General features: G+C 48.1%; 11 protein-coding genes across 11 annotated transcripts; 6 read left to right on the top strand and 5 right to left on the bottom strand.

The window, feature by feature from the left end:
• The first annotated feature begins 216 nt into the window (after nt 1-216).
• On the top strand, nt 217-3,538 carry BDV27DRAFT_130006 (polyphosphoinositide phosphatase Fig4). Its single transcript, XM_032067338.1, has one exon. The coding sequence runs from the start codon at nt 388-390 to the stop codon at nt 3,406-3,408; it is 3,021 nt and encodes a 1,006-aa protein (XP_031926478.1). The 5' UTR covers nt 217-387; the 3' UTR covers nt 3,409-3,538.
• A 48-nt stretch (nt 3,539-3,586) lies between these two features.
• BDV27DRAFT_146179 (uncharacterized protein) lies at nt 3,587-7,388 on the bottom strand (the record flags this gene model as incomplete). Its single annotated transcript, XM_032070531.1, has 8 exons — nt 3,587-4,627; nt 4,681-5,138; nt 5,193-5,352; nt 5,411-5,446; nt 6,061-6,626; nt 6,684-6,831; nt 6,889-7,202; nt 7,256-7,388. 8 exons carry the CDS (start codon nt 7,386-7,388, stop codon nt 3,587-3,589), a joined length of 2,856 nt encoding a protein of 951 aa, XP_031926477.1.
• Nucleotides 7,389-7,729: 341 nt separating this feature from the next.
• Nucleotides 7,730-8,985, top strand: BDV27DRAFT_130002 (caleosin family protein). The gene is made up of 5 exons (XM_032067337.1): nt 7,730-8,000; nt 8,063-8,287; nt 8,366-8,527; nt 8,598-8,690; nt 8,754-8,985. Exons 1-5 carry the CDS (start codon nt 7,764-7,766, stop codon nt 8,862-8,864), a joined length of 828 nt encoding a protein of 275 aa, XP_031926476.1. The 5' UTR covers nt 7,730-7,763; the 3' UTR covers nt 8,865-8,985.
• A 54-nt stretch (nt 8,986-9,039) lies between these two features.
• BDV27DRAFT_130001 (hemerythrin HHE cation binding domain-containing protein) lies at nt 9,040-10,448 on the bottom strand. The gene is made up of 3 exons (XM_032067336.1): nt 10,146-10,448; nt 9,684-10,040; nt 9,040-9,630 (listed from the first exon to the last, which is right to left on the bottom strand). Exons 2-3 carry the CDS (start codon nt 9,915-9,917, stop codon nt 9,286-9,288), a joined length of 579 nt encoding a protein of 192 aa, XP_031926475.1. The 5' UTR covers nt 9,918-10,040; nt 10,146-10,448; the 3' UTR covers nt 9,040-9,285.
• Nucleotides 10,449-11,587: 1,139 nt separating this feature from the next.
• Nucleotides 11,588-13,642, top strand: BDV27DRAFT_7518 (trehalose-6-phosphate synthase). Its single transcript, XM_032077492.1, has 5 exons — nt 11,588-11,989; nt 12,049-12,418; nt 12,484-12,854; nt 12,902-13,244; nt 13,309-13,642. Exons 1-5 carry the CDS (start codon nt 11,698-11,700, stop codon nt 13,361-13,363), a joined length of 1,431 nt encoding a protein of 476 aa, XP_031926474.1. The 5' UTR covers nt 11,588-11,697; the 3' UTR covers nt 13,364-13,642.
• A 26-nt stretch (nt 13,643-13,668) lies between these two features.
• On the bottom strand, nt 13,669-15,027 carry BDV27DRAFT_7517 (PP2C family serine/threonine-protein phosphatase). Its single transcript, XM_032077491.1, has 5 exons — nt 14,869-15,027; nt 14,710-14,819; nt 14,353-14,647; nt 14,186-14,288; nt 13,669-14,110 (listed from the first exon to the last, which is right to left on the bottom strand). Exons 1-5 carry the CDS (start codon nt 14,929-14,931, stop codon nt 13,734-13,736), a joined length of 948 nt encoding a protein of 315 aa, XP_031926473.1. The 5' UTR covers nt 14,932-15,027; the 3' UTR covers nt 13,669-13,733.
• Nucleotides 15,028-15,351: 324 nt separating this feature from the next.
• On the bottom strand, nt 15,352-17,072 carry BDV27DRAFT_158866 (tRNA adenylyltransferase; the record flags this gene model as incomplete). Its single annotated transcript, XM_032072783.1, has 3 exons — nt 15,352-15,602; nt 15,665-16,213; nt 16,265-17,072. 3 exons carry the CDS (start codon nt 17,070-17,072, stop codon nt 15,352-15,354), a joined length of 1,608 nt encoding a protein of 535 aa, XP_031926472.1.
• Nucleotides 17,073-17,689: 617 nt separating this feature from the next.
• On the top strand, nt 17,690-20,555 carry BDV27DRAFT_129996 (TRAPP III-specific subunit 85 family protein). The gene is made up of 2 exons (XM_032067335.1): nt 17,690-19,015; nt 19,073-20,555. Exons 1-2 carry the CDS (start codon nt 17,947-17,949, stop codon nt 20,236-20,238), a joined length of 2,235 nt encoding a protein of 744 aa, XP_031926471.1. The 5' UTR covers nt 17,690-17,946; the 3' UTR covers nt 20,239-20,555.
• A 180-nt stretch (nt 20,556-20,735) lies between these two features.
• Nucleotides 20,736-22,681, top strand: BDV27DRAFT_7503 (putative vacuolar sorting protein SNF7 family protein). The gene is made up of 5 exons (XM_032077484.1): nt 20,736-20,920; nt 20,992-21,259; nt 21,334-21,555; nt 21,607-21,801; nt 21,852-22,681. The coding sequence occupies exons 1-5, from the start codon at nt 20,874-20,876 to the stop codon at nt 22,542-22,544; spliced, it is 1,425 nt and encodes a 474-aa protein (XP_031926470.1). The 5' UTR covers nt 20,736-20,873; the 3' UTR covers nt 22,545-22,681.
• Nucleotides 22,588-24,043, bottom strand: rad18 (E3 ubiquitin-protein ligase RAD18). The gene is made up of 3 exons (XM_032077482.1): nt 23,457-24,043; nt 23,285-23,399; nt 22,588-23,231 (listed from the first exon to the last, which is right to left on the bottom strand). The coding sequence occupies exons 1-3, from the start codon at nt 23,965-23,967 to the stop codon at nt 22,631-22,633; spliced, it is 1,227 nt and encodes a 408-aa protein (XP_031926469.1). The 5' UTR covers nt 23,968-24,043; the 3' UTR covers nt 22,588-22,630.
• Nucleotides 24,044-24,213: 170 nt separating this feature from the next.
• Nucleotides 24,214-25,997, top strand: BDV27DRAFT_158862 (uncharacterized protein; the record flags this gene model as incomplete). The annotated part of the gene is made up of 9 exons (XM_032072782.1): nt 24,214-24,273; nt 24,344-24,399; nt 24,450-24,697; nt 24,763-24,941; nt 25,001-25,291; nt 25,342-25,366; nt 25,427-25,567; nt 25,618-25,800; nt 25,852-25,997. 9 exons carry the CDS (start codon nt 24,214-24,216, stop codon nt 25,995-25,997), a joined length of 1,329 nt encoding a protein of 442 aa, XP_031926468.1.
• Between the last annotated feature and the right edge of the window lie 29 nt (nt 25,998-26,026).

The following is a 26,026-nucleotide window of genomic DNA, read 5'->3' as shown; positions in this document are numbered from 1 at the left end:
TATGCCATATATGTAACCTATCGAGTCAAACCAGCAACAAGACCTACAGAGTATGAACAATAGAAGGAAGTCGTATCCTTCAAACGGTAGCGCCTGTTGGCGCGGCACTAGTATCGTTCCATTACGCATAAATTACAGCTTCTTGGTACGACTGGAGCTTCATGGGAGCGTACCGTAGGTATTGTACGGTAAGAGACAACACATGACGTCTTTTATCTTATCTCGATCAACATCAACAACAAACTTGCAGCTTCCTTTGAACTCTTCTTTGTGACTCTCTTCACCATCAAACCATGGTGATTGTTGACAATGATTTCATAGATACTCTTATCAGAGCCTCATACCTTAGCAGCCGATGCCTAGTCCCATTTTCCTCAGTCCACAGACATGGAGAGTCTTGAAGAAATCACCCGTCCCCGCGATCCCGCTGAAGGAACCGTCGATGACGGCTCTTCCAGGGCTCCGTCAGTTGCTGATCAGAGCTTGGCAAACTCACTAGTGGGCTTGAATATAGGAAGCGCAGATGCATCGTTTAAATCCACATCCAGCAATAAAGTATCCGACGAACAGGTAGACCGGAAATTCACCGATCAAGAAGACGCCTCGATACCCCCAACCAGAGTGCTCTCCCCTTACGCTCCAGTGCCATACAACCCACCCTCTGCAGCTACCATAAGTGATGATGGGGGCGAGGAGGATGAAGAGCCATGTATCGCAACATCTTTCGAGAGGGACTCTACTCCTACATCCCTTCAAAAGCGTCGTTCGATGTTCTTCGATACCGGTGAAGAAGGCATCAACCGGATGCATAAATTTTCCCTGTACGAGACTGCTACGCGGTTTTATATGGTTGGTATGGACTTGTCGGACACCCGTTTCAAGATTTTGAAAATTGATCGAACTACCGAGACGGGTGATCTGAACGTCGCTGAAGACGATATTGTGTACAGCAAGAGAGAAATGAGTCAATTACTAGATGCTATTGACGACGGCAATAAGATATCGGGAGGTCTGAAGCTGAGGTGCAGTGCATGGGCTATGCTGGGATTTATTAAGTTCACCGGGACATACTATATGCTACTGGTGACTAAGAGGAGTCAAGTTGCTATGCTGGGTGGTCATTATGTCTATCAGGTTGATGGGACTGAGTTGATCTCTCTGACTAACTCCAGCACCTCGAAACTCAAGCCAGATAAGAATCCGGAAGAGGCTAGATATATCGCCATTCTCAATAACCTTGACCTAACTCGGTCTTTCTATTTCAGTTATTCTTACGACATCACCCACACGTTGCAGCGCAATATCTGCCGAGAACGCAAAGCTCATCAAGACGGTTACCCGAAGTCTTCTCAGCAGGACTACAACACAATGTTCATATGGAATCATCACCTTCTCAGCCCTGCCATTGAAAATCTGAAGAACCCTTATGAGTGGTGTCTGCCGATCATTCACGGATATGTTGAACAAGCGAAGATGCCTGTGTACGGCCGCTTGGTTTACATTACTATTATCGCTCGCCGGTCACGGTTTTTTGCGGGAGCACGCTTCCTGAAACGAGGCGCCAACGATCTGGGTTATGTCGCCAATGACGTGGAGACTGAGCAAATTGTGTCTGAAATGACAACCACCTCATTCCACGCCGCTGGCCCCGACCTTTATGCAAACCCTCTCTACACTTCCTATGTTCAGCACCGGGGAAGCATTCCTCTCTACTGGACACAGGAAAATTCCGGCGTATCGCCGAAGCCCGATATCGAATTAAACCTGGTCGACCCATTCTACTCCGCGGCAGCGCTGCATTTCGATAATTTGTTTGAGAGATATGGGGCCCCGATCTATGTCTTGAACCTGATAAAGTCCAGAGAGCGCACCCCACGAGAGTCAAAGCTTCTTAAGGAATACACCAATGCCATAAACTACCTCAACCAATTCTTGCCGGAAGACAAAAAGCTTATCTACAAGCCCTGGGATATGAGTCGAGCTGCAAAAAGCCGTGATCAGGATGTGATAGGAACACTTGAAGAGATTGCCGGCGAGATTATCCCCAAGACCGGATTTTTCAAGAATGGACATGATGCAGAGTCTGGCCTAAGGTTACAAAATGGTATTGCGAGGACAAATTGCATCGATTGCCTCGATCGCACCAATGCCGCCCAATTTGTGATTGGAAAACGAGCACTTGGTCACCAGCTGCATGCGCTCGGAATTATTGAAGGCACAACGGTGGAATATGACACCGATGCGGTCAATCTTTTTACTGACATGTGGCATGATCACGGTGATACCATTGCGATCCAATATGGAGGTTCGCATCTAGTCAACACAATGGCTACTTACCGGAAGATCAATCAATGGAGCAGCCATTCACGAGACATGGTGGAGAGTTTCAAAAGGTACTATAATAACTCGTTCCTTGACGCACAACGACAGGAGGCATACAATCTTTTCCTGGGCAATTATATCTTTTCACAGGGTCAACCAATGCTTTGGGATCTATCAACCGACTATTACTTGCACCACGCTAGTCCAAGGTCCTGGTCAAATAAGCCACGACCCAATTATATACGCTGGTATACACCGGACAATCTTAAGGAAAAAGAGATGCCACCGCCACCATCCCCGCCCAAGGAGCCTTTGTCTCGATATGATGATCACTGGCTCGAATATTACAGGCCATTGGCTGTCTCATCATTCTCGAAGATCTTCTCCTACAAGATGAATTCTACTCTTCGTTATCTCCCCTTCCGTCCGTCGTCGGGAGCGCTTTATGATCTCAGTCCGTTTGTGGCTCGAATCCCAAACGAGCAGGTCAACAGGGAACGTCAACAGCAGCAGCGGAGCGTCAAGATTCAGGAGCCGGATTTCGTCCGAGATCGTCCGGAAAGGGCACGATTTGACACTGTTACTCCTACACCAAATTGGCATCTCTCTACCGATCAAGGCTCAGGACTCATGAGAGACTCATCATTTGGGGCTTCACAGACTAGCAATTATACTCAGCGCTCTACACCTAGCAAAGCGCAAATCGCTCAGTGGACTTTGGGCCAATTGGTGAGCGACTCATTGAACCCATCTGTGACATCCGCGGAGGCCGAGGAGTATGAGCGCTATATCAACCATCCCTTGAAGGTACCTCTTGTTGTGACATCTAGGGACGATCTTACGGCCACCTCTGCTCGTGAACGAGAGTCAAACCTGGATTTAATTGAGTATGTCAACAAATGCAATGTTGAAGACTCCGCTCTCAAGGCCAACGCGGATCAAAATATGGCAGACTACACCGAGTTCCTCAATATATCGGACGAAGGACTCACAGTTTCAGCAGAGGACCATGAAATGAAGCGCTACAAGCGCTATCGACAATGGTTGAGAGGCAAGAGTCTTTTCAAACAGCGAGTTGACATTTGAACAGCATGTATATTTCTATACCACGATTCATGATTGATAGTTTAATGACGCGATACCCATACGCATCATGTCGGCATTAGCGTTTACAAGTCTTAGCTTAGCATGTTAGATGTACAGATTCGTGTTTTCTAACTACATGATCATGCATAAGTAATTCTATGAACAAAAGAAGCACCACCTAGGCTTCCCCAAAAAAGCTCCCATCATTGGCATCAATCTCTTCTAAAAGAAGACCACTTAAACTCTCATCCGCATCAACCAACTCTCGCAACTCCTTGTCCAGATTCTCCTTCGCCTCCAATTGACCCTCCCCACCATCCACTTGAATGGAATTCTGCAAAGCGAATTTCAGCAGATAAACCACCCCCCTCAACTCCTTCCTAAGCCTCCTCAAAACCGCACTCTCACTCTTACTCTCACTCTCCCCCGACAACCCGTTCCTCTTAACCCGATCCACAATATCACTCTCCTCCTCAACAACATGAAGCCAGCACGCGCACACCGCACCCAAAATCTCCCCCCTCCACCTCCACACCCGCGGATGCGCATTCAAAACCACCATTCTCGCAACCTCCACAGCACCCAAAAGCATCGGCGGATAAGCCGGTCCAAACGGATTCGCCAGCGTATTATGCAATAGTGGAATAATATCCTGCAGGAACTTCGTCGTGTGGATACCCAGCTCTCCCAGGACAGTCACGATCTGCTCCAAAAGCAGCGTCGAGAGACGCGGATACGGGAATGATGCGAAGTCAGATGATAGCGAGGTCGTATCTGTTGAGCTGATGTGGTGGAATGATGGGATGAGGTTTTCTCGGAGGGTGGTTGTTAGACGGGATATGTAGGTTTCGAGTTTGTTGGGTTGGGATTGGGATTGGGATTGGGATTGCTGAAATGGGGATGGGGAGGGGGTGTTTGTGTAAGTTGTTTTTTGGAGGGTGAGGAGTGCTGGGTAGGCTTCTTTCAGGAGGTTTATGGAGTCAGGCTCTGGGGTTATGGTGGGGAGGGAGAGGAGGCAGGGTCTTATGGCATCTTCGAAGACGGAGGTTAGGTTTGTGCGGTGGAGAATTGGGGATTTGGTTGCTTGGATTGGGGTTAGAAGTTGTCTGAGGAGGGTGCAGCCTTTTGTTTTGATGGAGGTTGTGTCGTCGTCTATTAGGGCTAGGATTGAGGGGACTAGCAAAGGGAAATGGGTTTCAAGATTGGTTTGGTTGGTGGGCTGGGGTGGTTGTTAGTGGTGTGGTTATGAGGGGGAAGAGGGCGGGGACGTACTTTATATTGCTGGGTTATCCAGGAAAGGACGGTTGTGGCATAAATGTCTTGAATCTTCCATGGCTTGGTTTCTGGGTCTAGGATACTGGCGTCGAATCGAGGTAATGGGACGGGGTGGAAGTTCTTGCGTCCGGCAGAGGTGATAGCTGGGTTTCTGGTTTTTGCGAAGAGGGGTCTAATTTTGTCCTTGAGGATCCTTTCGACCACGGACCAGAATGTGGTATTCGATTCTGTGTCGGAAGCAGTTGCCGGAGTAAGATTATCCAGTGCGGTAGTGGCACATGTGAATGCTTCTTCCGTTGTCCATGGATCTTCTGTGGATGAGAAGCTGGCTAATGCAATAACAATGTCTGCCGCATTCTCGGCTTTGGATATTGGCAGTGATTCATTCAATGTGGCAATCACCGACAACGCAATCCTCGACCTTAGTTGGTCTTCCAGGATAGCATCATTTTTCTCTGTGATGATCTTTAGAACGACTATTCATCAGATGAAGCTGAATCTTAACTCACCATCCGATGAATCTCCTAGCTGAGCATAGACTGGAGACGGGAGTGCAGCATCACTTGCCCAGGAATAAATATGATTTGCAGCAACCTCATCAGCACCGGACAAGTCTTTCGGGCCCCGGGCTTTCAAAAAGCTATATGCGACGAGGAGACTTTCGCATATCTAAGGCGTCATCAGTAAGTGCTTATATTCAACATAATCCACGCTTGTATTTGCTTACGTCCAGATTACTTGTATTCCCTTCTGATGACACATCCTGCCATAACAGATCTAATTCTTCCGGGAGTGTAATATCTACTACCTGCGCTTCTGGGAAAGTCGACGAAGTTGAATGTCTTTGTGATAGCGCCTCATGGCATGCCCGCCGAAGTCCTTCCATTGCCGTAAACTACTAGCTGATCACCCACACAGATTTAATCCTCCTAGTTGGATTGAAAAGGGAAAATGCGAAAAACAAGGAAATGCGAAAGATACTTAGTATATGTTAAATGAGCGTTTGGTATTGGTTTACATAATGAGTGTGATTTAAGAAATCCAAGGCAGGCGGTATATAATGGCAGTAATTACTATTTGCACGTGACCGGCCCAAAGGTATGCCGTCATTTGTTGTCTGTGGTGTCCCAACACAATCACAGCATCCTTTCTTTTGTATTGCCGAAGATTGCTCAATGAACCAAGAGAATCGGTGTATACAATCAAGGTTCATTGATTAATCCTATATTTAACTTTTTGAATAAAACACATTCAAGGTATTAAAATCGCGATCAACAGTCATTAACATCATAACATCTTGTTGCCAGGAATCCCCAATGCGAAGATCTCTCCATCTGGGCCGTGGCTTCATCCTTTCTTAGCTGGCGCTCCGCGCACTGGTAGACCGGCAGCTTGATACAAAGCATCAATGCATTCCATCTGGCAAATGCTATCCTCTCCGGGGATCCAGTATGTAGGTGTTTTGCCTTTGACAGCATCGACGAACGCCTCCAGCTGCCATCGATAGGTACTCCAGTGCGAACTGCCACCTTTTCCGCCAGTGGTCGTAATATTGCCCCACAAAGGACCTCCTTTGTATTGCTTGTGGTAACGTGTATGGCCCGTTGTCTTGTCGGTGACAGCAATGTAGTGATACAGATGTGGCATCATCGCATTGTAGAAGAAGATGATAGCCCTCTCAGTCTCTACTTCAATTGAAGGCAACTCCCAGAAACGTGGAACAACACCAACAACCCATTGCCGTTCCATATCGGTGTAGATCTGGCTATGGACCTCGGTATCCTGGGGTCCGACAAATGTCAGATAGGCGTACATGGCCGCGTCGACGCGCGGATCGTCGCTGGAGACGCGGGCAGTGACTGAGTTGATGGCTTTAGGGTGCCGTGCGCGGAGGGCGTAACGTGTGAATGATAGGGCGTACGTCATATCCATCGCCGAGCCACCTAAACAATGTCAGAGCAAGCCATGGTAGGGTGACAGCCAAAGGTTGAAGCTCTTACCACCTAGATCATATTGCCATCGGATATCTCCCTTCGGTACACCGGGACTAGCCGTCATCACAGCCTTCGTCCGCAGAATCCTGCCATGCTGGCCGGACTCTAGAATATGCCGCCATGCATGTGCTGCAGGGTGGAATTGCCAGTGGAACTAAAAGTGCGTCAGGTTGCCCATCAGTTTCTAACTGAGATGTGAGCATAGACTTACAGCTTCTTCAAGTGTCAATCCTTTCTCGTTGGCTAGGCTCACTAAGCCCTTTGCTTCGTCTGCGTTTGATGTGACTGGCTTCTCGCAGAGCACATGCTTTCCAGCCTGGAGGGCCTTGGAAGTCCATTCATAATGTTGTCCATTGGGGGTGGACACATATACAATATCCACAGCAGGGTCATCCAAGAGTTCCTGATATGACCCGTACGATTTGGTGATGTTGTACTGTTTAGCTGCCTGAGCGGCAGTCGAAGCGTCGCGAGACGCAATAGCGTATAAGATTACATCCGGATGTGTTTCCGCGGGGTGGATAACTGATCAATCGTCGTGAGCCATGATGATCTGCAGAAAGCTAGGGTCTACATACCTGCAGCGGCATTGATCTGCGCCGAGGATAGAATACCTAGCTTCAGCGCTTCAGGAGATTTACGGGGCTTGGAGTGAAGAAACGAAGAGATATACTGGTGGATGAAGGTTGCGCTTTGGGCGACAAGAGCCATGTTTGGAATCAATATGTTCACAAGACACTGCTAAGTACTCAGGAATAGGTAGAGGATGTTTGCAAGATTATTATATCCGTTTATTAGTTCGATTTCGTTGGTTGTAGATGAACAGGACATTCCAGCAGAACAGGAGTCGATAGAGAACATTAGCTATCAATTGCATATTAGCAGCCTTATCAGCGACCATCATGTACTCATGTTACTATCGTATGATGTGGAGCAAGTACCTCAAAATGACGTTGGGGAGGGCGAATCCTATGAATTGCATTGTGACGTCGAAGTTTGGTTAAATATGATGTCACATCAATTGTTGTATTAAAGGTCACCATCTCCCGGAAACAGTAAATCAACAACACGCCAACTTCGGTCAAAATGCCCTCCAAAGTAAACATCGACACATCTCTAAAGGACGAAAAAAATGATATGCCCAACGGTGACAGCATTGGCGTCACTGTGGTCGCCAAAGAAGCCCCGATTACCGTGAAACGGGTTCTCGCGACTCACATCAACGAAGCCATAGACAATCCCGGTGTCGCGCGTGCAGATGTTGCAGTATCCATTGAGAAACCACTCGGCGACCAAGAATGGGCCAGTAAGGTTGGAGAATACGTACGTTCCGACATGGCGTCCGGCGATTTGAATTATATATAACTGACATATCTGATGGACAGACCACTCTCCAACAGCATGTGTTATTCTGGGACCGTGATGGCGATGGAATGATTTTCCCATGGGACACTTATATCGGATTCCGTGAATTGGGGTTCAATATCCTCTTCTCAATACTAGCAGTCTTGATCATCAATATCAACTTTTCATACCCGACTCGGCTGGCCTATAGCTGGCTCCCGGATCCGTGGTTTCGGGTTTACGTACGGAGTGTGCACAAGGCAAAGGTAGGTCTTTTTTTTTTTTTTTTTTTTGAGCAGTATCATAGTAGCAACCAGCATCACGGACTGACTGGTTGGTTCCAGCACGGCTCGGACAGCGGTACCTATGACCCGGAAGGCCGCTTCATCCCCCAGCTTTTCGAGAATCTGTTTGCGAAGTGGGACTCGGACAATGATGGAGCGTTGACGTTACGTGAGTTGTTCCAACTGATGCATGGCCATCGCTGTGCTGCTGATCCGTTCGGGGTAAGTATCCATGTTCATTATTCTGTTGCTGTCTTGAACACTATGTATGCTAATCGCAAATCCTGTGCAGTGGGGCGCGGCTTTCTTCGAATGGGGGACTACATGGCTTCTCATACAGAAGGATGGTAAAGTTTATAAGGAAGATTTGCGTGCTGTGTATGATGTAGGTGACTGTTCTTCCCGACAATCATGAGTTTCTTGGATGAAGTGGACTAACCTGGGTTAGGGTTCCATATTCTGGAAGATTCGCGAGGCACGGAAAACAAGTCCAGGCTGGACGCAAGGCTTTGGGCTTGGTGGGGATGGCTTTGTAGGAGGAGAAAAGATATATTCGTAACGAGAGGGTTGATGTATATTAGTCAGTTGCGAGGCTCAGGACTGGAGCAACATGTGAAAAGAAGAGGCCATTAGCCGTGTATTATATACAACTATATCCATACCTAAGATTTATTATGTCACTCTGCTTTCCAGTGTACATGCAGTCAAGAGTTCATTAGCCCGAATTAATAGTAGTTTCCAGTAACGTTAATTTTGTTGTTGGCACCATACATGATTTCGAAAGCGCTGTCAAAAGGTAAGGAAAGAGAACATTTCTCATAATTCGCAATACATAATCAGACACACCAAACTCAACAAAACATTAAATGACGACTATACATTAAGATATTCAAATACATACACCGCTACCCAGAACCATATATTTTGCCGGCCCCTAAACGTTGCTTCCCCCATTACAATTTCACTGAAGGACAAAAGATTCACTCGGTAGACGGGTTAGGCATGGTAGAGGTATCAGGCCACTTGCGGAAAAGATCCGCCAGGTGATCAATGGGAGCTGTAAGAAGGCCCACAGCCGTCTCATATGGTGGCTTACTCGGAGCACTCGGGTGAGAACGAGAAGGCACAAACATCTTGGTTCGACCAAAGGACTTGGAAAGCTTTTCGCTGTCTTCTGGGGACAGGGCCTCCTCTAAAGCTGGTAAATCGGTTGTTTCCTCTTCTTTGATATGCGGCGCGAGATCCTTCATCAGAGCCTCGATAGTCGGGATGAAGTCTGCATCTGAAGCCTTAAGATTCTGAAACTTCTTCAATTGTTCCTTGACCTGTCCTATTATGAGCTTCATTGTCTTGGTAGGATTTATGCAATATAACTCACGCTCTGGTGCTCCCTACGATCCTTCTCTGCCAGAGCTTTACCATTGGCGACATGTTCCTCCATTGCTGGATAGATTACGAGCTCCTCTCCGATGGAATGACGAGCTAGTTCCCAGGTGAACAGGTTCTGATACCTCGTCTGCTCGTCCTGGTCAGTCGATTGAGTGATACGATCATAGTATTGTTCGAGTTCACGGTGATCCTCCTTGATCGCATCGCTAACACGTGGCGCCATGTTGGTTATTGATCGATAAACTGTATGTCGGTGATTATAAAGTACGACGGAATTAAGATGATTGCGAGTAGCTCTTGTATGAAATAACCATAGTTCCAGAGCAGGTCTTTCAGACCCTTATATCTTGCCTTTCTGTTAGCAATCCCACGGTCAGACGCACGCCTCATAATAAGATGTCATGGCGACGTTACAAATGCACCACAGCTCATTGGGCCATTCGATACTTACCCCAGAAGCCACCATTACAGGTGTATGAGCCGTTTCCTCGTCATTTTCTACTTAGGTCACACAGCTTGCTCCAGGTCCCAATAGTCGACACCACAGCTGCAGAGTTCGAGGTTCACCAGAACCATCGCGTCCAATAACAAGTGTTTGTTTGTCATACAACCTTTATGGGCCCAGTGTCCAGTCGTTTTGCCTGGATTTTTAATCGACGGGCCTTGTAATGGATGGATCCTCTGCAGGGCTGTTTGGGCTAAAAATTTAGGGTTTGATACTAGTGCCGAGCGATGAAGAAACCATGGAACTTGCTGGAACAATGACCGACAAGTGATGTAGGAGGAACATGGGCAGAAAGGAGGCAGGAAAACATGTGACGTCGAGTGCCGCTTTCCATCACGAAATCGGTCAGCCCGCTTGGCTTTATTTATGGAGAGCCTGAGGAACCACCAGAAAATATATCAAAATAAAGTCACCTCATTAGCAATAAAGATTTCAATCACACCTAAGCAACTGATCATAATGAGGAGTCGAGACTGGTGCTCCAGGCTAATGAACCTGGCAGATGCTACTGTAGTTCGACGTATGCAAAAAAACAAAGAAATTATCCCCTGTTGACTAGGGCACGTTCGTGTGTGTTGTTGGACAGATTAACCACTAAAGGCTGCAAAATACTCTATATATATTGTAATGATTCGGAAGACAGATAACTAGGATACATGCATAACAATCTATCTGAGCTTTCTTTCTCATGGAAGTGAAACTGTATGTGTGCGTACTAATCAGCATCTTGGATACGGTCTTATTCGGACAAACCTGTACTCAACAGCTGGCACCGTATGCTGGATGAGTATAGATACTGCTACCAAGAATAATAATTTATATGTTTTCACTCACAGTTTGTTCCACGGAAAGCAGCAATCGAGGAACTAATCAAAAGTCTTGGATACCAATTCCCCCTTTCGCAACGTCCATTTTAAAATAGCTTTCCATGTTATGGTACGTACCGATAGAACTCTATTTGGCTTGAGTTCACATAAGTACAGGATAGCTTACGCCATTGGCTTATGCCTTCTTTAACCTGTAGGGGGGAGTCGGATATCTTCCGTTCTACTACATTCTGGCGGCATCTGCTCCCGCCATTAGGATCTCTGGATCTCTGATGATTTGTTGGCCAAGTGTCCTATATAGGGTCACCATTATACTGAGTATAGCACAGAACCCAGCGCCACTTTCTAACTATTGACTGAAGGAAGCCCTGTTCCTACTCTTAGAGACAAGCAGATCGCGGGCAGTAGCCAAGAATTACCTTATCTTGGCTCTGGAGTGTTACCATTATCATTATGACGTCATCTGTATACGTACACTTCAATTCACCACGAAAAGAAGCTTCATCACGCTGACTCAGGGATATCATGATGATCCTCTTATAGTAGTGTTATTTCAGACATAGTACTCTTGCTTAGAAAATACCAAAGACTTTAACCTGAGCTTTAGCGACTAGACGCATTTCAGACAAACAGAACTAGCTTACTCTTTTAAGACTCAATATTCAACAAACATGGCGACAAATAGTGAGAAGAAGCGCGGTTTGATTATCGTCTCAAACCGTCTTCCACTATCAGTCAAGGAGGAAAATGGTACATACAAGTCCAGCTTATCCAGCGGTGGTCTTGTAACAGCCCTATCGGGTCTGACAAAGTCAACGAACTTCCGCTGGTTCGGCTGGCCTGGCAAGGCTATCGAGGACCCGGAAGAGCAGAAAAAGGTCTCGGACGCTCTGGCAGAGAATAGCGCGGTAGGGATCTTCCTGAGCGAGCAGTTGGCGCAAGATCATTATAACAAGTTCTCGAGTATGTAATGCAACCTCTCTTCCAAATCTATCATCCACCGACGTACTAACCATCAATAGACTCGGTCCTCTGGCCCATTCTCCACTACCAATCTGGAGTTGCCTTCAATGAGAATGCATGGGAGTCATACAAGCGTGTGAATGAGATTTTCGCTGATACGGTCGCCAAAGAAGCCGCTACCGGGGATCTTATCTGGGTCCACGATTACCATCTATTGCTCTTGCCATCTCTTTTGCGTGAGCGACTGAAGAAGCAAGGCAAGCATTGCCCCATTGGATTTACATTGCATACACCATTCCCTGCGGAAGACTTTTGGAGGGCGATTCCTGTGCAGAAGGACTTACTTAAGGGCTTGCTTGCTTGCGACGTGATTGGGTTCCACACGGATGAGTATAGGCGGAACTTTACTGAGAGCTGTGAACGTAGCTTGTGAGTCGGGATTGTCTTTGTTTAGTCAGAATCTTCTGATGGTGCTTGTATTAATACTGTTACAGGGGCGCCTATGAGAAAGAAGGCCAGCTTGAATATGAAGGACACACAGCTTGTGTTGGCACGTTTGTGGTCGGGATCGACCCGCAGAAGTTCAATGACTCTATGCAAGATGCAGACGTCCAGAAACGAATCAAAGAGCTAGAGAGGCGGTATGAGGGTAAAACCGTTATTATTGGTGTGGATCGGTTGGATTATACCAAGGGTCTAGTTCAGAAGCTGGAGGGATGGGACCATTTCCTCAAGACCTATCCTGAGTTGGAGGGCAAGGTCACCTTGATTCAAGTGGCTATACCCAGTCGTGAGGACGTGAAGGAATATCAGGAGCTCGAGAAGGAGATTTCTACGCTTGTCGGCAAGATAAACGGTGAACATGGTATGTAGTCCACCCCTCGCTCTCGGCCTTCGTGCTAATACCGTTAGCTACACCCGACGGAACACCACTCATTTACATACACCGATCTGTTTCTTTTACTGAGCTGACGGCCTTGTACTGCATTTCTGATATCTGCCTTCTCACCTCCCGCAGGGACGGCATGAACCTGGTTGCATCTGAATATGTGGCTTGCCAGGAGAATAAGCATGGAGTCCTTGTACTCTCTGAACTTGCAGGGGCTGCCTCCTTCATGTCTGGCGGCAGCGTTACCTTCCACCCATCCAGCGTTCAGGAGCTATCAGATGCAGTTCATCAAGCAATAAGCATGGACGACAAGGAAAGAAAGGAGCGATATGAGAGTCTACGAGAATTTATCACCACCCACACAAGGCAAGTTGCCAATTTCATCCCTTTCGTACTTTTTCTAAGCTAACCAATACTTCTGTTTGGATAGTGCTAAGTGGGGAGAAGCTTTCATTGAAGCTCTATCTCGTCATATCCAGAAGTAACAACTCTCATTTGCTGTCTTTCTTCCTCTTTCGTTTAACTTTAAACTTGTTCATGGGTCTTTTCGCACAGCGGCTTTTAACCTTCCAGTTTTATTGAAGCATGTTTTGCTTATCTGAGCCTGGCGAGACTGGCGAATTATCTTAGCTGTCATGCAGGTTGAATGGGTGATCGTAATTCAAGGCATAATAATATATGCATTTCTTTACAAAGCAGAGATGTTTTAGTGAAGTTGTCTGTTTCATAAGCGCTGTCTACACTGCTCCGTCGTCCACGTATAAAATCTATCACATTCTTCGGTCTAAAGATCTATAAAATCCAAGCGTGTATTTACATGTCCGGCCGCATACATTGAGAACAATAGGCCACAACTCAAGACGTACCACCAATGAAAACTGCAATGCAAGTAGCATTATCACTACCCGGTACGTCTGCAGCCTCGTCGACAATATATTTCGCGGACTCTGTCGCATTCAACCCAGACCGGTAACATGTTAATAACCCGTGTACGAGGATCTCATCTTCAAGTCCGTTAGTCACGCCGTCCGAGGTCAAGATTAAAACATGTTGACCACCATCATTTAGATCGACTCGTGTCAGATACGGCTCATTCGATAAAAGATTCTGTTGGTCAGTCGAAGCCGTGACATCAGCCCGGATCTGTGCTTCAGTGAGCGGCCCCGTCCCCGAGTTAATGAGGGGATCCTTATACTGGAGATCACCCAGTGCCCGGGACATGTTCAGGGAGCCTATATCGTCCGTGTCAGTGGCCTTGTAGAGAATCATGCACTCATAACTTAGTCGTCGTAGACAGGAACACTGACCTAGCCTTTCCGTCCCACTATCGGTGTTAACCATACCCCCGGCATCCATGATTCGATTCTTTTCGTCAGAATCACCCGGTTTATGTGACCTCGTTATCCGACGCTTTATTGCAATTAGGTGTTGTCTTTTCGAACATATCAATCCACGCAGAACACAGATGACGTACGATATTAGTAGCCCCGTCACTCGAACCAGTATAATCTGCCATTAGAATATGCGAATCGCCCAGGTTCCCAACGACCAGAAAGCCCTGGGTCAAATTGACCAAAGCCAAAGAAGCAGTCGACCCCGTTGTCGCGAATTGCTCCTCGCCATCGCGGAATTCATTCAGTAAATCCGCTTCTTCTTTTTTAACCGCTTCTTTGATAGCCTCTTCGTACAGACCAGATCCAAGGTGCGGGCTTTCTTGTAAGAAGCGCCGTATGCTTTCGTTGGCGTGTTTGGATACTTTACTGGAGCCACTGTGTTTATCATGGTTTCGGTTAAATGGCTCATATTTTAAGTTGAAGGGGACGATACATACTGTCCGTCGTAAACTGCGAAGAAAGCTATCTTATCGCCTGATTTCGTTGAGAAGTTCTCTGGGAGGAGGAATGTGTATTGGTCTTGCTGGGTTGGTCGGGACCCTATTGTCTATTGGGATGTGAGTGCTATACTTTTAGAAATGAAAGAAAATACTCACGCTTGCGGCCCCTGCACCCTCGATCGTTATTGTGGTTAGGGATGTATTGATCGTAGTGCTCATTTTGAAGGCGGGGGAGTTTTCTCTTCAGAAGAGGTGTTTTTGTCGGAGATTGATATATGTAATATGTCTATGTCTATATTCACTGGTCTTATGGGGTCCTTATCAGGGGATATTCATGGATTGACTTTGTTTTATGTTTGTTGACGCCGAATAGTTGGATTCATGTGGATTTAATCTTACGTCAATGGGCAGCCACGGCTGCTTGATGACGCTATTCTGCTTGGCCTCCACTCCACTTTTGCTTTCTTGGGAAACCCTGTTACTGAATTGTGCACCAGGGAAAAGATATCCCGCCTGGCTTATTCGTGACCATACAGACTGTAACTTTGGTAGCTACTTCAGGGTCTGTTGACAAGTTCTACACAGTTTCTCACTTTCATGCTGGGTTAAAGTGTTATATTATTTTTGAGGTTGGTTCCGTCACTTCGAGCGTATATCGAGCTCTTCCCTTCGACTTGACACTTCTTCCAATGCCTTGGCCTTATCTGTGATCTCCGGGTGTAGGAGCTGCCACTTGATCACCATGTCCAAAGCCTTACTCATCCAAGGTCCTTTGGGTGATGCAAGGTTTTGGGCAATTTCAACCCCGTTTACGATGGGTTTCATGTCGTACACGTTCTCCAGGTCGTGTTCTACGAGGTATGAGAGAAACTTGTGGTACTCTTGGATCACTGCCAAGCACATACGAGTGAGTACAATTTGGAAGCCAAGGATAAGTAGGGAAGTAGCTCACCTTTGCCGAACTCGCCGCCTTGCGCGACTTCTTGCAAGATCGCCAAAATACAACAGAGTCTCCAGTCTTTGTTCCATGTACGGATGTACAATCCAATTTGCTGTCGAATCTCTGCCGCGGTGCCATTCATGCGCTCTTCCAGAAGTGAGGATTTCACGTCCACGATAGAGCGCCAATGACGAGCCGCATCACGGAGCAAGTTGATCGTTTTGTTATCAGAACGAAGGCTATCCTTAGCGACTTCCGCCGCGCGGGGAGGGGGTGGCTTTTCTTTCGGTCCTTGCGCCACTCGATCTGGCACCGTGGACCAAGGTGCGAATGCGGCGATCACCCAAGCATAGTAAGCTTCTTGGGCGTCGCGAATGAGTAGGTTGCGCACGCGTACAATAGGTATCGAAGTGTCCTCGGAATGTAACAACTTCTGCAGAGCATTATATGCAAGAGCCCAGGAAGATGTATCCACGCCGATATCATCTTGGTGGTTTGCAAAAATAGTTTGATATAGTTCAAGGCGGTCAATAAAATGAAGAGCGCCTCGGGGGTCGGGACCTATATGTTGTGAGTGTGGAAATCATAGTTGTAAATCAAAGGCCCTATTACCTTTGAGCATCTTCGTCATCTCGGTCCCCACGCGCTCTCTACTGATCTTCAGTTTGAGTGCTTCACTGATATCCTTGTTTTTCATGGCGTTCTCCGTCTCTTCATCAATGCGATACCCTAATCGGCTGGCAAACCGAATGAGTCGTAGTACACGTAGCGGGTCATCCTTAAAGGTTTGATACGGCTCCATTGGTGTTCGGATTACTTGGTCTCTCATATCTTCAAAGCCCCTCCCAGTAAAATCCTCTACTTTGGACTCATTCAAATTATAGAAGAGGGCATTGATGGTTGCATCCCGGCGCATTGCGTCCTCCTCGGCCGTGCCAAATTCCATCTGCGGATTGCGACTATCATCCGAGTAGGTCTCCTTCCGTAGGTTGACTAAATCGATATCTAGCCCAAAGATTTTAGTAGTAACCGTTTCCAGGTGCTTCGACTTCTCCGGATTAGCCTCAATTTTATGGAGACTGACGATAGCGTCCTTGAGCTGGCCATTGTTGTGGTTTTTCTTGTACTTTTGCAGGTTTTCTGGGATATCTAGGTAGTCCTTAAGCAGGAGTCCGAACTGGTAGCCTGTCATATTATTTATGCCCACATCGATGTCATGGCTATCGATACCGAGCAGCTTGTCCCGCACCCAGCCTCCTGTAAAGCGCAGTACCGTGCATGGGGCGTCCGCCGCATTGCCTCCTTTTGCAATCGCTCGTTCTCGTATATAGTCTGCGACATCTAGGAGGAGGGATTTCAGTGTGTTCTCGAGGGGCGTGAGCTGGATTATAGGAAGCGTCTGGTTGGATGTCGCGGCCATTGCGTCGGAAGGGTTCTTGCGCCAGATAGGGGAAGAAATGCGTCTCCTCTTAGTAGCTCTGCCGGGAGAAGAATTTCTAGGTTTCTTGTGGTTCATGGAATAATTGCACACAATTTGGCGCCAGCGACAGATCGGTGGGTGTGGTCTTAGTGGGGTGCTTCTGGTATTAGGCGGGATTCTTGTAGATTGAGTGGAAACATAGGCAGTTCGCAGAAATTGTTGGGTGGGGCTGAACTGATATATCTCAGGAAGAATGCGTAAAGAAGTGGGTTTCAACATGGATAGTTTCCATGACAAGACGAGGTTACAGTATGACTCTATGGAGTTTTGTTGTCAGTGCCCGCATTGATGACTCCATTCATTCTGCCCGTCTTTTTATACTTTGCGATCAGGTAGCAGGGATCACCGCCTTCCGCCTTGTCGGCATTGAGATCATTTGGTGCTGGTCAATCATTTATGGAGTTGTAATTGAACGTGAATGAAATTTATTCCCCTTGCAGCTTTTTGAGTTTTACTATAATTTCCTATGGGTCTCTTTGTCCAGGCAGAATATAATTCCCGTACCTATAAGTCTACCTCTACTACCTAAATCCTTCATTTGGTAAATTTAATTATTGTATCACGTTGCGTTGGTGTTTCTGCCGTGGTGACTTGGCCTCCAACCCGTCAACAACAACATCCCTCCTCCTTGTCCCTCAATCTCCGTCTTCCACTTTCTTCCTTCTCTCTAAACCCACGTGTTACTCCAATACTAACCGCTCCTACGTGCATCCCCCCCCTCCCCCGCCCCCTCTTTGTCTTTATAGCTTCGTTCCATGGGCTCTAAAGTCCCTTCAATTTCTATAAGTCCCGCTTCGCCATCCACTCGGAGTCCATGACATCGCCCGGAGATGCTGCTCCGGTCAGACCTCCGCCGTCCTTCTCGCCCGGCGTTCCGCGAGTCGCATCCAAGACGAGATACCCAGATCAGCGCCGCGACTCTTCTCCAAATCTAGATTCGAACCTAGTAGACTCGAGAATTGCCACGTCTCCCCCGCAACCCCCTCTTTCGGCCACCGCGGCGGAGCTGCCGATTAGATCCGCATCGCCCCATGCTCGATCTATAAGATCGTCAACGCCGCAATTGGCCCGATCATCACTAGGTTCTCCGACGGAAGGACGTCTGGATGGTTCTGAAGATATACGCTCTTTGATAATACGCTCATTCTCCCCAGTAGTCGGGGTCTACGCATCGGTCGATACTGATGAACTAGTCAGACAAAAAGGCTTTGCGGGCGGCTTTTGGGAGCTGATTCGCCCCTTTGGAGAGACTGTTCCTGGGAAGATCGTGGTTCGTGATAGTGTAGGGGCAAGTCGTGGATGGGAAGATTATGGGGTCCGGTTTGTCGACTTGGGGGACAACCCACAGGTTTCCTCTGAACCGAGAGCGCCGCCTCTGACACAATTAGAGGAAGCACTGGAGAGGCAACTGGAAGCGCCATATGATCCACTGGGAGGTATACTACGGCCAAAGGATTTTCTCAGTTTTCCTACAACATCTCCATTATATAAATCATTTCTGCGCCAGCTGTTATCAGTCTCTTCTCCAACCCCGCATGAGACATTCCGGCACCCCGTGGCAAGCGTTATCGTCATTAGCTCACGGAACACTTCTCCTCTTGAGACTTTACGACGGCTATATGCGGACACCAGCAATGGAGATAGGAAGCTACCGGAGTGGGTTCATCCCGAGTACCTCCGGTACTATGTCCTAGTTCATGACGAGGATCGCGATGACATCACGGAATCAACGAAGCTTTACGACCAAATGAAACGTCACTTTGGCCTGCATTGTCATCTCTTGAGACTACGGAGCAACCAATGTGTTGTGACCGATGACGACAGCTGCCAGGCTCCCGAAGCCGAATGGCTTTCACCTGCAGAGCGTCTGTCGGGTCGATCAGGTAGGGTTTAACAACCTTTAGGGATTGGTTTTGTGTACAGGACCTAACAGCGAATAGAGCCTCTAGTCGATCTTGATACAGATGGTCTGCCGTATCTTTTCGAGTCCGATGTCACTGCAATCAAAGCCTTCGTCCGGGAGTTGGTCGCTCAGTCCGTGATACCGTATATGGAGAATCGAGTAACTGTTTGGAATGATCAGGTAGCATCACGAAGGCGTGGCATCAGTGGCCGTTTCATGTCAATGTCTCGACGGTGGGCAGGTTTCGGGTCTGGCTCTCGATCCAGCCTTATCGGCTCGGGTGGTGGAACCAGTGGAAATTACGATCTTGCTCATGGCTTCTACAAACCGGATGTACCCGAGGCTATTCTCCGAAAGATGGCGGACTTTGCCTTCATGCTGCGGGACTGGAAGCTATCAGCATCCACCTACGAACTCCTCCGGTCAGACTATGCGAATGACAAAGCGTGGAAGTACCATGCTGGCGTCCATGAAATGTGTGCTGTGAGCATGCTTCTGAACCCTCTTTCCATGCCTGGAAAATCCAAAATCAATGATATCGATCAGATGATTGAAACCGCCTGCTATTCCTACCTTACAAGATGCTCAGATGCACCTCATGCCTTACGTTGTCTCTCCTTGTCCATGGAATTACTGAAGTCTCGTGGAGGTTCTGGAATCGAAAGTGCCGCAAGATGGGCCATGCGGGCCATGGACCTGAGTCTAGTGGGCTCTATCGGTCAGGCGCTCTTCAGCGAAAGGATTTCAGCTTGCTATGCCTCCCGAAATGCAATCAACGGAGTGAAATTCGGCTCTCGGCACCGAAAAGCTGGTATGTGGAGTGTTCTCGCTGCGGACCTATGGCTTAGACTAGGGAAGCCATCACTGGCGTCTGCGTCACTCGAAGAGGCCGAACGCCTTTATGCAGATGTTGTGGACAGCAACGGCGCATTTCCCATACCGGAGATGCAAGCCTTCGTTGATAACTTAAGACATGCAGTGAAGGTTGAATATCTCGAGTCTAGAGGCTTAGATACTGGGGATGAGGCGGCGACGGCCGATCCTCTAGACGCCTTCGAAACCGAGGAGACGAGTGAAAAACTAGACAAGCGGAAGAATCGGAAATCGCTGATCGCTAATCCGATGGACTCAGGCGGTCTTAGCCCTGCTCAAGGAGCGAGAGATGATGATAATCCTGCAAATGACGATTTTGAACGAGCTTAAGGATGCAATGGCTAATATATGGGCGTACAAAGAAAGGGCATTTGATAGACACACGACCAATCTAATTTATTTTTATGTCTGAGAGTCTTCTTTATCAATCGCCTCAGATGGGTGTCTATGTAGGTTTGGTGAATAACTATTTTGCATGAAGCGAAAGAATATCGATCTCAGACACCGCAACTCAGGAGCCGTAGTGATGATGTCAGTTCATTCATGCACACTGACCCGTTACACAAGGTGTTTTCTACCCGATAAAGACAATGTCAATAGTAGAGGCATGTATATATTGTTCCGCCTTCATTCCATGTTCTCAGTCCATCAATCCATCAGGTTTATATACGTCATATGGACAGGAGTCCCACTTGGTCATATACCGCGCATCACATGAAGGGCTAGGCGTAGCTATACTAATCAGGTATAGCCACATCACGTGCATTGGCCTTATCGGTCCATATCAATGATCACTACAGTAACAAACAACTACGACGATTTATTAAACAACCCACCTGCATCAGAGGAGCAGTCTGGCTCGGAAGCCTACAGAAACCAGAGCCTCATCTGCTCTTCATCATAATCACGCCAAAGGCTCTAATATCACTATAAACCAAGATTACAAATCCCAGCCAATCCTCGACATGAACGACCTTCTCAACTTCATCCTATCACAGGATGCATTCCGGAAGTATGAAAACTCACACCTCCCAACCCTTCCAATCCACAAGAAACCCCACGCTAATTGAATCTGCTACCCAGAAACCGACTCCCATCTCTCTACTCCGACTTCGCCATACACCGCAAAACCAACCCCGACGGCTACGCCGTCAATGTCGCAGCATGGGAACAAGCGCTAACCAAAGCCGCAAAACACGGCTACATCTCCTCCTCGCACGGCCAACTCTCGACACCGTCTAAGGGGGCGACGCGGAAAAGTGACCATCTGATTCTCCGCGCTGATAAATCGCTGTTGCGGGATTTGGAAATCCCGGAATGGGGGCAGCCGGTGGCGCTTGGGGCTGTTTTGGTATGTCTTTCTTTCTTTTCTCCCACTCGAGGATGCAGGTGTGTTAATGTATGTTTTGAGGTTTTTTTTTTCAGGAGGAGGCGATGCAGAACCGAACGATTGTGCCATTGCAGGTGTATAGGGTCAATCCTGCTATTTTGCAGAAGCCGCAGTGGCGGCTTATTGATCCGGGAGTTTTGTATCCGTGGAATGTGATGAGCTGGGGGTTGAAGCAGTTGAAGGGTGTTGTTGTCGGGACGGATGAGTCTTCGCCTGGTTTACAGGGTCAGGAGTGGATTTTGGTCGAGAATCTCAAGGTAAGGGCGCTTCTATTTAGGGGTTGTGGCAAGACGCTAACAGTAGAACAGGAGGCTGCTGGGGGAATAGTGAAGCGGGTAATGGGACAGAGTCCGTCAAACACCGACCTCATTTACTCTAAGGAGAGCTTTGTGAACGAATTTGGAACTATCCTAAATCAGGAGAGCGAACTGTCAGAAGCGGACTTTGATGTTCTATTGTTATATTTATCCCGCGACAGCGGGGCCATTGCATATGATGGCAAGGTATGTATAATGGTCTCTATATGCGCTTAGACGCACTAACAATCTACTAGACAATCAAGTTCCGACCCTCGAATGATGCCCCGAGGGAAATTACCCAGCAAGATAGCACTGTCGCCTCTATCAAAGCGCTCATGGCAACCATGACGAAACAAGTGGAAGGGCTGGAGAACAAAATCTCCGAATTGAACTCAACCGCAAAGGCAGCTTTGCATAACAAGAACAGGATATCTGCGCTTTCGGCGGTGCGGTCTAAGAAGTTGGCCGAACGTAACCTGCAACAGAGGCTAGACACCATGGCCCAGCTAGAAGAGGTTTACTCTAAAATAGAGCAGGCTACCAGCCAGATTGAATACGTCCAGGTGATGGAGGCAAGCACCGGTGTTCTTCGTGGCCTCAATACACAGATTGGTGGCGCCGAGAGGGTTGAAGATGTGGTTGATGAATTGCGTGACGAGATGTCCAAGGTGGACGAGATTGGAAACATAATGAACGAGGCTGGTCCCCAGGTCGACGAGGCGGAGATAGACGAGGAGCTCGAGGAGCTAGAGAGCAAGGAGCGACAGGCTATGGAAGAGGAGGAAGCAGAAAAGACTCGTCAGAAGCTCGCCGAGCTCGACAATCTCGAACAAAAGGCCAAGGAGGCCGCGCGCATCGCAGCCTCAGAGCAAAATGTGGATTCCGATTTAGAGGAAAGGCTTTCTCGGATGTCAGTCGAGGAGAACCCCAGTACTGCGGCACAGTGATGTATAAGGCATCTCTAACGGCGAGAAATCTCTGACCAAGGTATATTTACACGACAAAGAAAGAATGCGCATGAGGATTGGACGGTTTATCCAGGAAGTGTATAAGGCTCTTCACTTTCACTGGGCTCCTGTGCGTGTTGGATTATGGGATAGGCGGCATCTGTGAGGTCTACGAGTGGCTGCTCCAGTTTCTGCGTATTCCTTGGAGCTGCAGGCTCCACAAGCTGCTCAACTGTGGGCGTTTCTTGCGATTGAACCGGAGCTGCGGACGGGATGGTCGTGCGAACTAAAGCATCGCTTCGCTTTCGCGCGTTTGCAATCAGTCGCTTGAAGTCGCTTTCATGGTTTGTCGACCATGCATTTGCATCAAAGTCTTTACGCATAACGGAGTCAGCAGACTCAGCAGAGGGGTGTGCACTGCCTCCCTGTGTGCGTTCCCAGACATCCAACTCCTGTAATAATTCACGCTTGGACTTTGGCGCTTTGGAGTCGCAGTTAGCGTTCCACAAGTTCATCCACTCGGTGTGACGTCTTTGCAGTAGGGGTCGTTGGCCCCAGTTTGGTATGCCCAAATCTTTAAGCTTCTTCCGGAGCACATTATCTTTCAATAAGGAATAGTTTATTGTTGGGAGTCTTTCGGGCGCTTTGTTAGGTGTTCGCGAGGCAGGAGGCATGGGTTGCAATGAGCTATAACTCGGGTCAGTACATTTAGAGTATAAAAGAAACTATCTAGACCATACCCAAATGATATCTTCTTCGGGGGCGCTGGATCTCCTGTGCAATTGTCTAGGTGTCGAAACACTGCTTCGTTCTTCATCCTCCGATTGCAGATTGGGCAAGCAACCAGACCGTCCTCTAACCATAGCGCATTAGGTTTTACGGTAAAGTCGCTGTATGTATGAAGGAGCCTACCGGGAACATATTCCTCATCCTGGCTATCTTCAACTACCTCCATAGGAGCAAGCTCAGTTTGCCGTTCCACGCCTTTAGTTCGTGACCGCGTCTGTCTCCCCTCCGAAACCTCAGTATTTGACCCATCCCGCTCATCGACCTTCCTCTTCTTCGAAGCAGGTTGCGCCGTTCCTACTTCCGTCTCTCCCTGGTTTTCAGCTGCAGCGCGTCTAGCCAGGTCCAACACACTAGGTCTTGCATTCTGAAACGCCTCGACAAGTTCTTGGACCGCCCAATTCCGCCGCAACTTCAATTCTTGGTCCGAACTTCGACACGCCGGACACTTCCCCTCCGTGCTTAAACACCGCCGGATACACAGTGAGCAGAACGTGTGGCAGCACGAGGTAATAACGGGGTTGTCGAAAAAGTCCTTGCACACCTGGCAGCGGAGCGCGGACTCAAGTGGCGTCAGGAGCGACAATGGCGTTCCGAGCCAGTCGGTCGAGTCGGGGAGATCAAACGTCTGCTCCATATGTGCGGGAGCAGATCGAGAAAATGGCGACAGGGAGAAACAGTGGTTCGTACGTGACGAGATGGGGAAGTTGAGGTTCGCCGCAACACAAAAGTAATTGAAAGAGTAGTAATTAATTGAACTATTTGGGAAGGCTGCCAAGCCAAGACCCGCTGACTGATACGCGTTAAGTGGTTTGGACGCGTCGACACTTACTTGCTCATCCCCCCCATCATTCTAACGTATGATCAAGCGTTTCTGGATATAATGGCTGTCGCCGATTATAAGAGGTATCTGGCGGAGAATGTTCTCAATGAGCGCCGGACGGTATGTGGTGTTTCTTTCTTTGCGACAATTGTAGTATTCACTTTCGGCTGACAAGAGTTGCTTTGCGCAGGTCACGTTCCGCTCGTTGAGTCGGGCTTTGAGGGTGCATAGTACTCTGGCGAAACAGTGGGTTGTAATTTTGTCACTTGGGTTGATTTGCGACTAATCAGGCGAAGGATGCTATACGACTTCCACCGCAATGAGAACAGTAAGAGACCGCAGAGCGTGAATGCGACTTACATTGTTACGGGCGTTCAGAAAGCGCCTGCACCAGCTACGAATGGCCATACCAATGGTGAAGAGAACGGAAACGATGTATTCCCGAGCAGTCCATACCTGAGCAGCTCCATGCCCAATCAAGATTCGGTTCCGGATACTGTTCCTACGGCTTCTGTTTTACTGGTACGGGAGGAGGACTTGGAAGGTAGGGCGCCATTTGTCTCTTCCGTACTAGACTCGAGCGAGCAACTCTTAATGGCTACTCATCAGATGCGAAATCCACATTTGAGTCGATATCGTCTATATATATCTACAGCCTGCAGCAGACGGTGTTGCAGGATCTTAATGTCTTGACGGATGTCAGTCGCGAGATGGTGAGCAACCATTCTCAAGAAGATCCTTTGGAGTACGGCGGGCAGTGGGGCATGATCCAAAATAAGAACGTCAAGGTATTTCTTACCCCGGAGGATCTACATTTATCGGAGGCATAGTGCTGATATGTGAATAGCGGAGAACGGGCGCACGGCCGGCCCCAGCGCCAGCTGCTACTACATCTAAGCCCACTATACCCTCGAAACGGCCAAGTGAAGCAACATCGTCTCAGACAAAACCAGAGCCAAAGAAGGAGGAAAGTGCAGTATCCGAACAAGTACCCACACAGGAGAGTACACCCTCAACAACATCCAAACCTACTCAAAAGGCCGCTCCGGTGAAGCGAGAAAAGAGCAACCTCTTTAGCTCCTTTGCGAAGGCAAAGCCGAAGCTGAAGAAGGAAGAATCGGCAACCCCAGCGGAATCGGTCAGTCTAGCTTCCTTTGTGATCCTAGTAGCTATACTAATGGAGATTAGGCCGAACCTAGTGGCGCGGAGGATGGTTAGTACTTTGATCTTTGGTGCTCAGATACGCTCAGATATATTGACAGATGAGACACAGTTTTCGGTGATGACGATGATGCCGACGAAGAACCGGAAGAGCTCTTCCCCGACAGCGGAAAGTCTGCAACCTCAGCCGCTGCAACTCGCGAAAGTCGGAAAGAGCGCGAAGAGAAGCTGAAACAAATGATGGAGGATGACGGTATGGCACCATAGCCTGTTGAAAGCTTAGCATCATCTGACCATACGCAGACGAAGACGAAGACGAAGAAATGCCCGACGCCACAGAGCCACCGGAAGAATCCAAACCCATTGATCAGCCACCTCCGAAGAAACCAGAGCTCAAGGAAGAAATAACAGTCCAGGGAGGCCGTCGTCGTGGCAGGCGTCAAGTGATGAAGAAGCAGGTCCGCAAGGATGATGAAGGCTACTTAGGTAAGGCATTCGATGACTGTAGATGAATTTGAGCTAACTACTACTGCCCAGTGACTGTTGAGGAGCCATCGTGGGAGTCCTTCTCCGAGGACGAGCCTGCGCCGCCACCTAAAAAGAAGCCAGCTGTGAGTGCACCCAAAGGCAAGTCTGCAGGTAAAGGACAAGGCAATATCATGTCATTTTTCGGCAAGAAGTAAGTGGTCTGGGGTATTACACTGCGATGGGG

Source organism: Aspergillus caelatus, assembly GCF_009193585.1.
Source record: "Aspergillus caelatus strain CBS 763.97 unplaced genomic scaffold BDV27scaffold_115, whole genome shotgun sequence".
In the NCBI taxonomy this organism is placed as follows: Eukaryota; Fungi; Ascomycota; class Eurotiomycetes; order Eurotiales; family Aspergillaceae; genus Aspergillus; species Aspergillus caelatus.
The sequence above is the reverse complement of the archived record's forward strand: the minus strand, read 5'-3'. Positions and strand labels throughout refer to the sequence as shown.

What these genes read in the sequence shown, in the direction of transcription:
- BDV27DRAFT_130006 (XM_032067338.1), top strand. Translation starts at nt 388, where the DNA reads ATGGAGAGTCTTGAAGAAATCACCCGTCCCCGCGATCCCGCTGAAGGA.
- BDV27DRAFT_130002 (XM_032067337.1), top strand. Translation starts at nt 7,764, where the DNA reads ATGCCCTCCAAAGTAAACATCGACACATCTCTAAAGGACGAAAAAAAT. An exon ending in CCAGTAAGGTTGGAGAATAC is followed by an intron (nt 8,001 to 8,062) that starts GTACGTTCCGAC and finishes TCTGATGGACAG; the next exon opens with ACCACTCTCCAACAGCATGT. An exon ending in GGAGTGTGCACAAGGCAAAG is followed by an intron (nt 8,288 to 8,365) that starts GTAGGTCTTTTT and finishes GGTTGGTTCCAG; the next exon opens with CACGGCTCGGACAGCGGTAC.
- BDV27DRAFT_130001 (XM_032067336.1), bottom strand. Translation starts at nt 9,917, where the DNA reads ATGGCGCCACGTGTTAGCGATGCGATCAAGGAGGATCACCGTGAACTC. An exon ending in ATCGTAGGGAGCACCAGAGC is followed by an intron (nt 9,631 to 9,683) that starts GTGAGTTATATT and finishes ATAATAGGACAG; the next exon opens with GTCAAGGAACAATTGAAGAA.
- BDV27DRAFT_7518 (XM_032077492.1), top strand. Translation starts at nt 11,698, where the DNA reads ATGGCGACAAATAGTGAGAAGAAGCGCGGTTTGATTATCGTCTCAAAC. An exon ending in TCATTATAACAAGTTCTCGA is followed by an intron (nt 11,990 to 12,048) that starts GTATGTAATGCA and finishes AACCATCAATAG; the next exon opens with ACTCGGTCCTCTGGCCCATT. An exon ending in GAGAGCTGTGAACGTAGCTT is followed by an intron (nt 12,419 to 12,483) that starts GTGAGTCGGGAT and finishes ATACTGTTACAG; the next exon opens with GGGCGCCTATGAGAAAGAAG.
- BDV27DRAFT_7517 (XM_032077491.1), bottom strand. Translation starts at nt 14,931, where the DNA reads ATGAGCACTACGATCAATACATCCCTAACCACAATAACGATCGAGGGT. An exon ending in AGGGTGCAGGGGCCGCAAGC is followed by an intron (nt 14,820 to 14,868) that starts GTGAGTATTTTC and finishes ACATCCCAATAG; the next exon opens with ACAATAGGGTCCCGACCAAC. An exon ending in GTGACGGGGCTACTAATATC is followed by an intron (nt 14,289 to 14,352) that starts GTACGTCATCTG and finishes ATTGCAATAAAG; the next exon opens with CGTCGGATAACGAGGTCACA.
- BDV27DRAFT_129996 (XM_032067335.1), top strand. Translation starts at nt 17,947, where the DNA reads ATGACATCGCCCGGAGATGCTGCTCCGGTCAGACCTCCGCCGTCCTTC. An exon ending in GCGTCTGTCGGGTCGATCAG is followed by an intron (nt 19,016 to 19,072) that starts GTAGGGTTTAAC and finishes AACAGCGAATAG; the next exon opens with AGCCTCTAGTCGATCTTGAT.
- BDV27DRAFT_7503 (XM_032077484.1), top strand. Translation starts at nt 20,874, where the DNA reads ATGAACGACCTTCTCAACTTCATCCTATCACAGGATGCATTCCGGAA. An exon ending in TGGCGCTTGGGGCTGTTTTG is followed by an intron (nt 21,260 to 21,333) that starts GTATGTCTTTCT and finishes TTTTTTTTTCAG; the next exon opens with GAGGAGGCGATGCAGAACCG. An exon ending in CCATTGCATATGATGGCAAG is followed by an intron (nt 21,802 to 21,851) that starts GTATGTATAATG and finishes ACAATCTACTAG; the next exon opens with ACAATCAAGTTCCGACCCTC.
- rad18 (XM_032077482.1), bottom strand. Translation starts at nt 23,967, where the DNA reads ATGGAGCAGACGTTTGATCTCCCCGACTCGACCGACTGGCTCGGAACG. An exon ending in GGATGAGGAATATGTTCCCG is followed by an intron (nt 23,400 to 23,456) that starts GTAGGCTCCTTC and finishes CGCTATGGTTAG; the next exon opens with AGGACGGTCTGGTTGCTTGC. An exon ending in CCGAAGAAGATATCATTTGG is followed by an intron (nt 23,232 to 23,284) that starts GTATGGTCTAGA and finishes CCCGAGTTATAG; the next exon opens with CTCATTGCAACCCATGCCTC.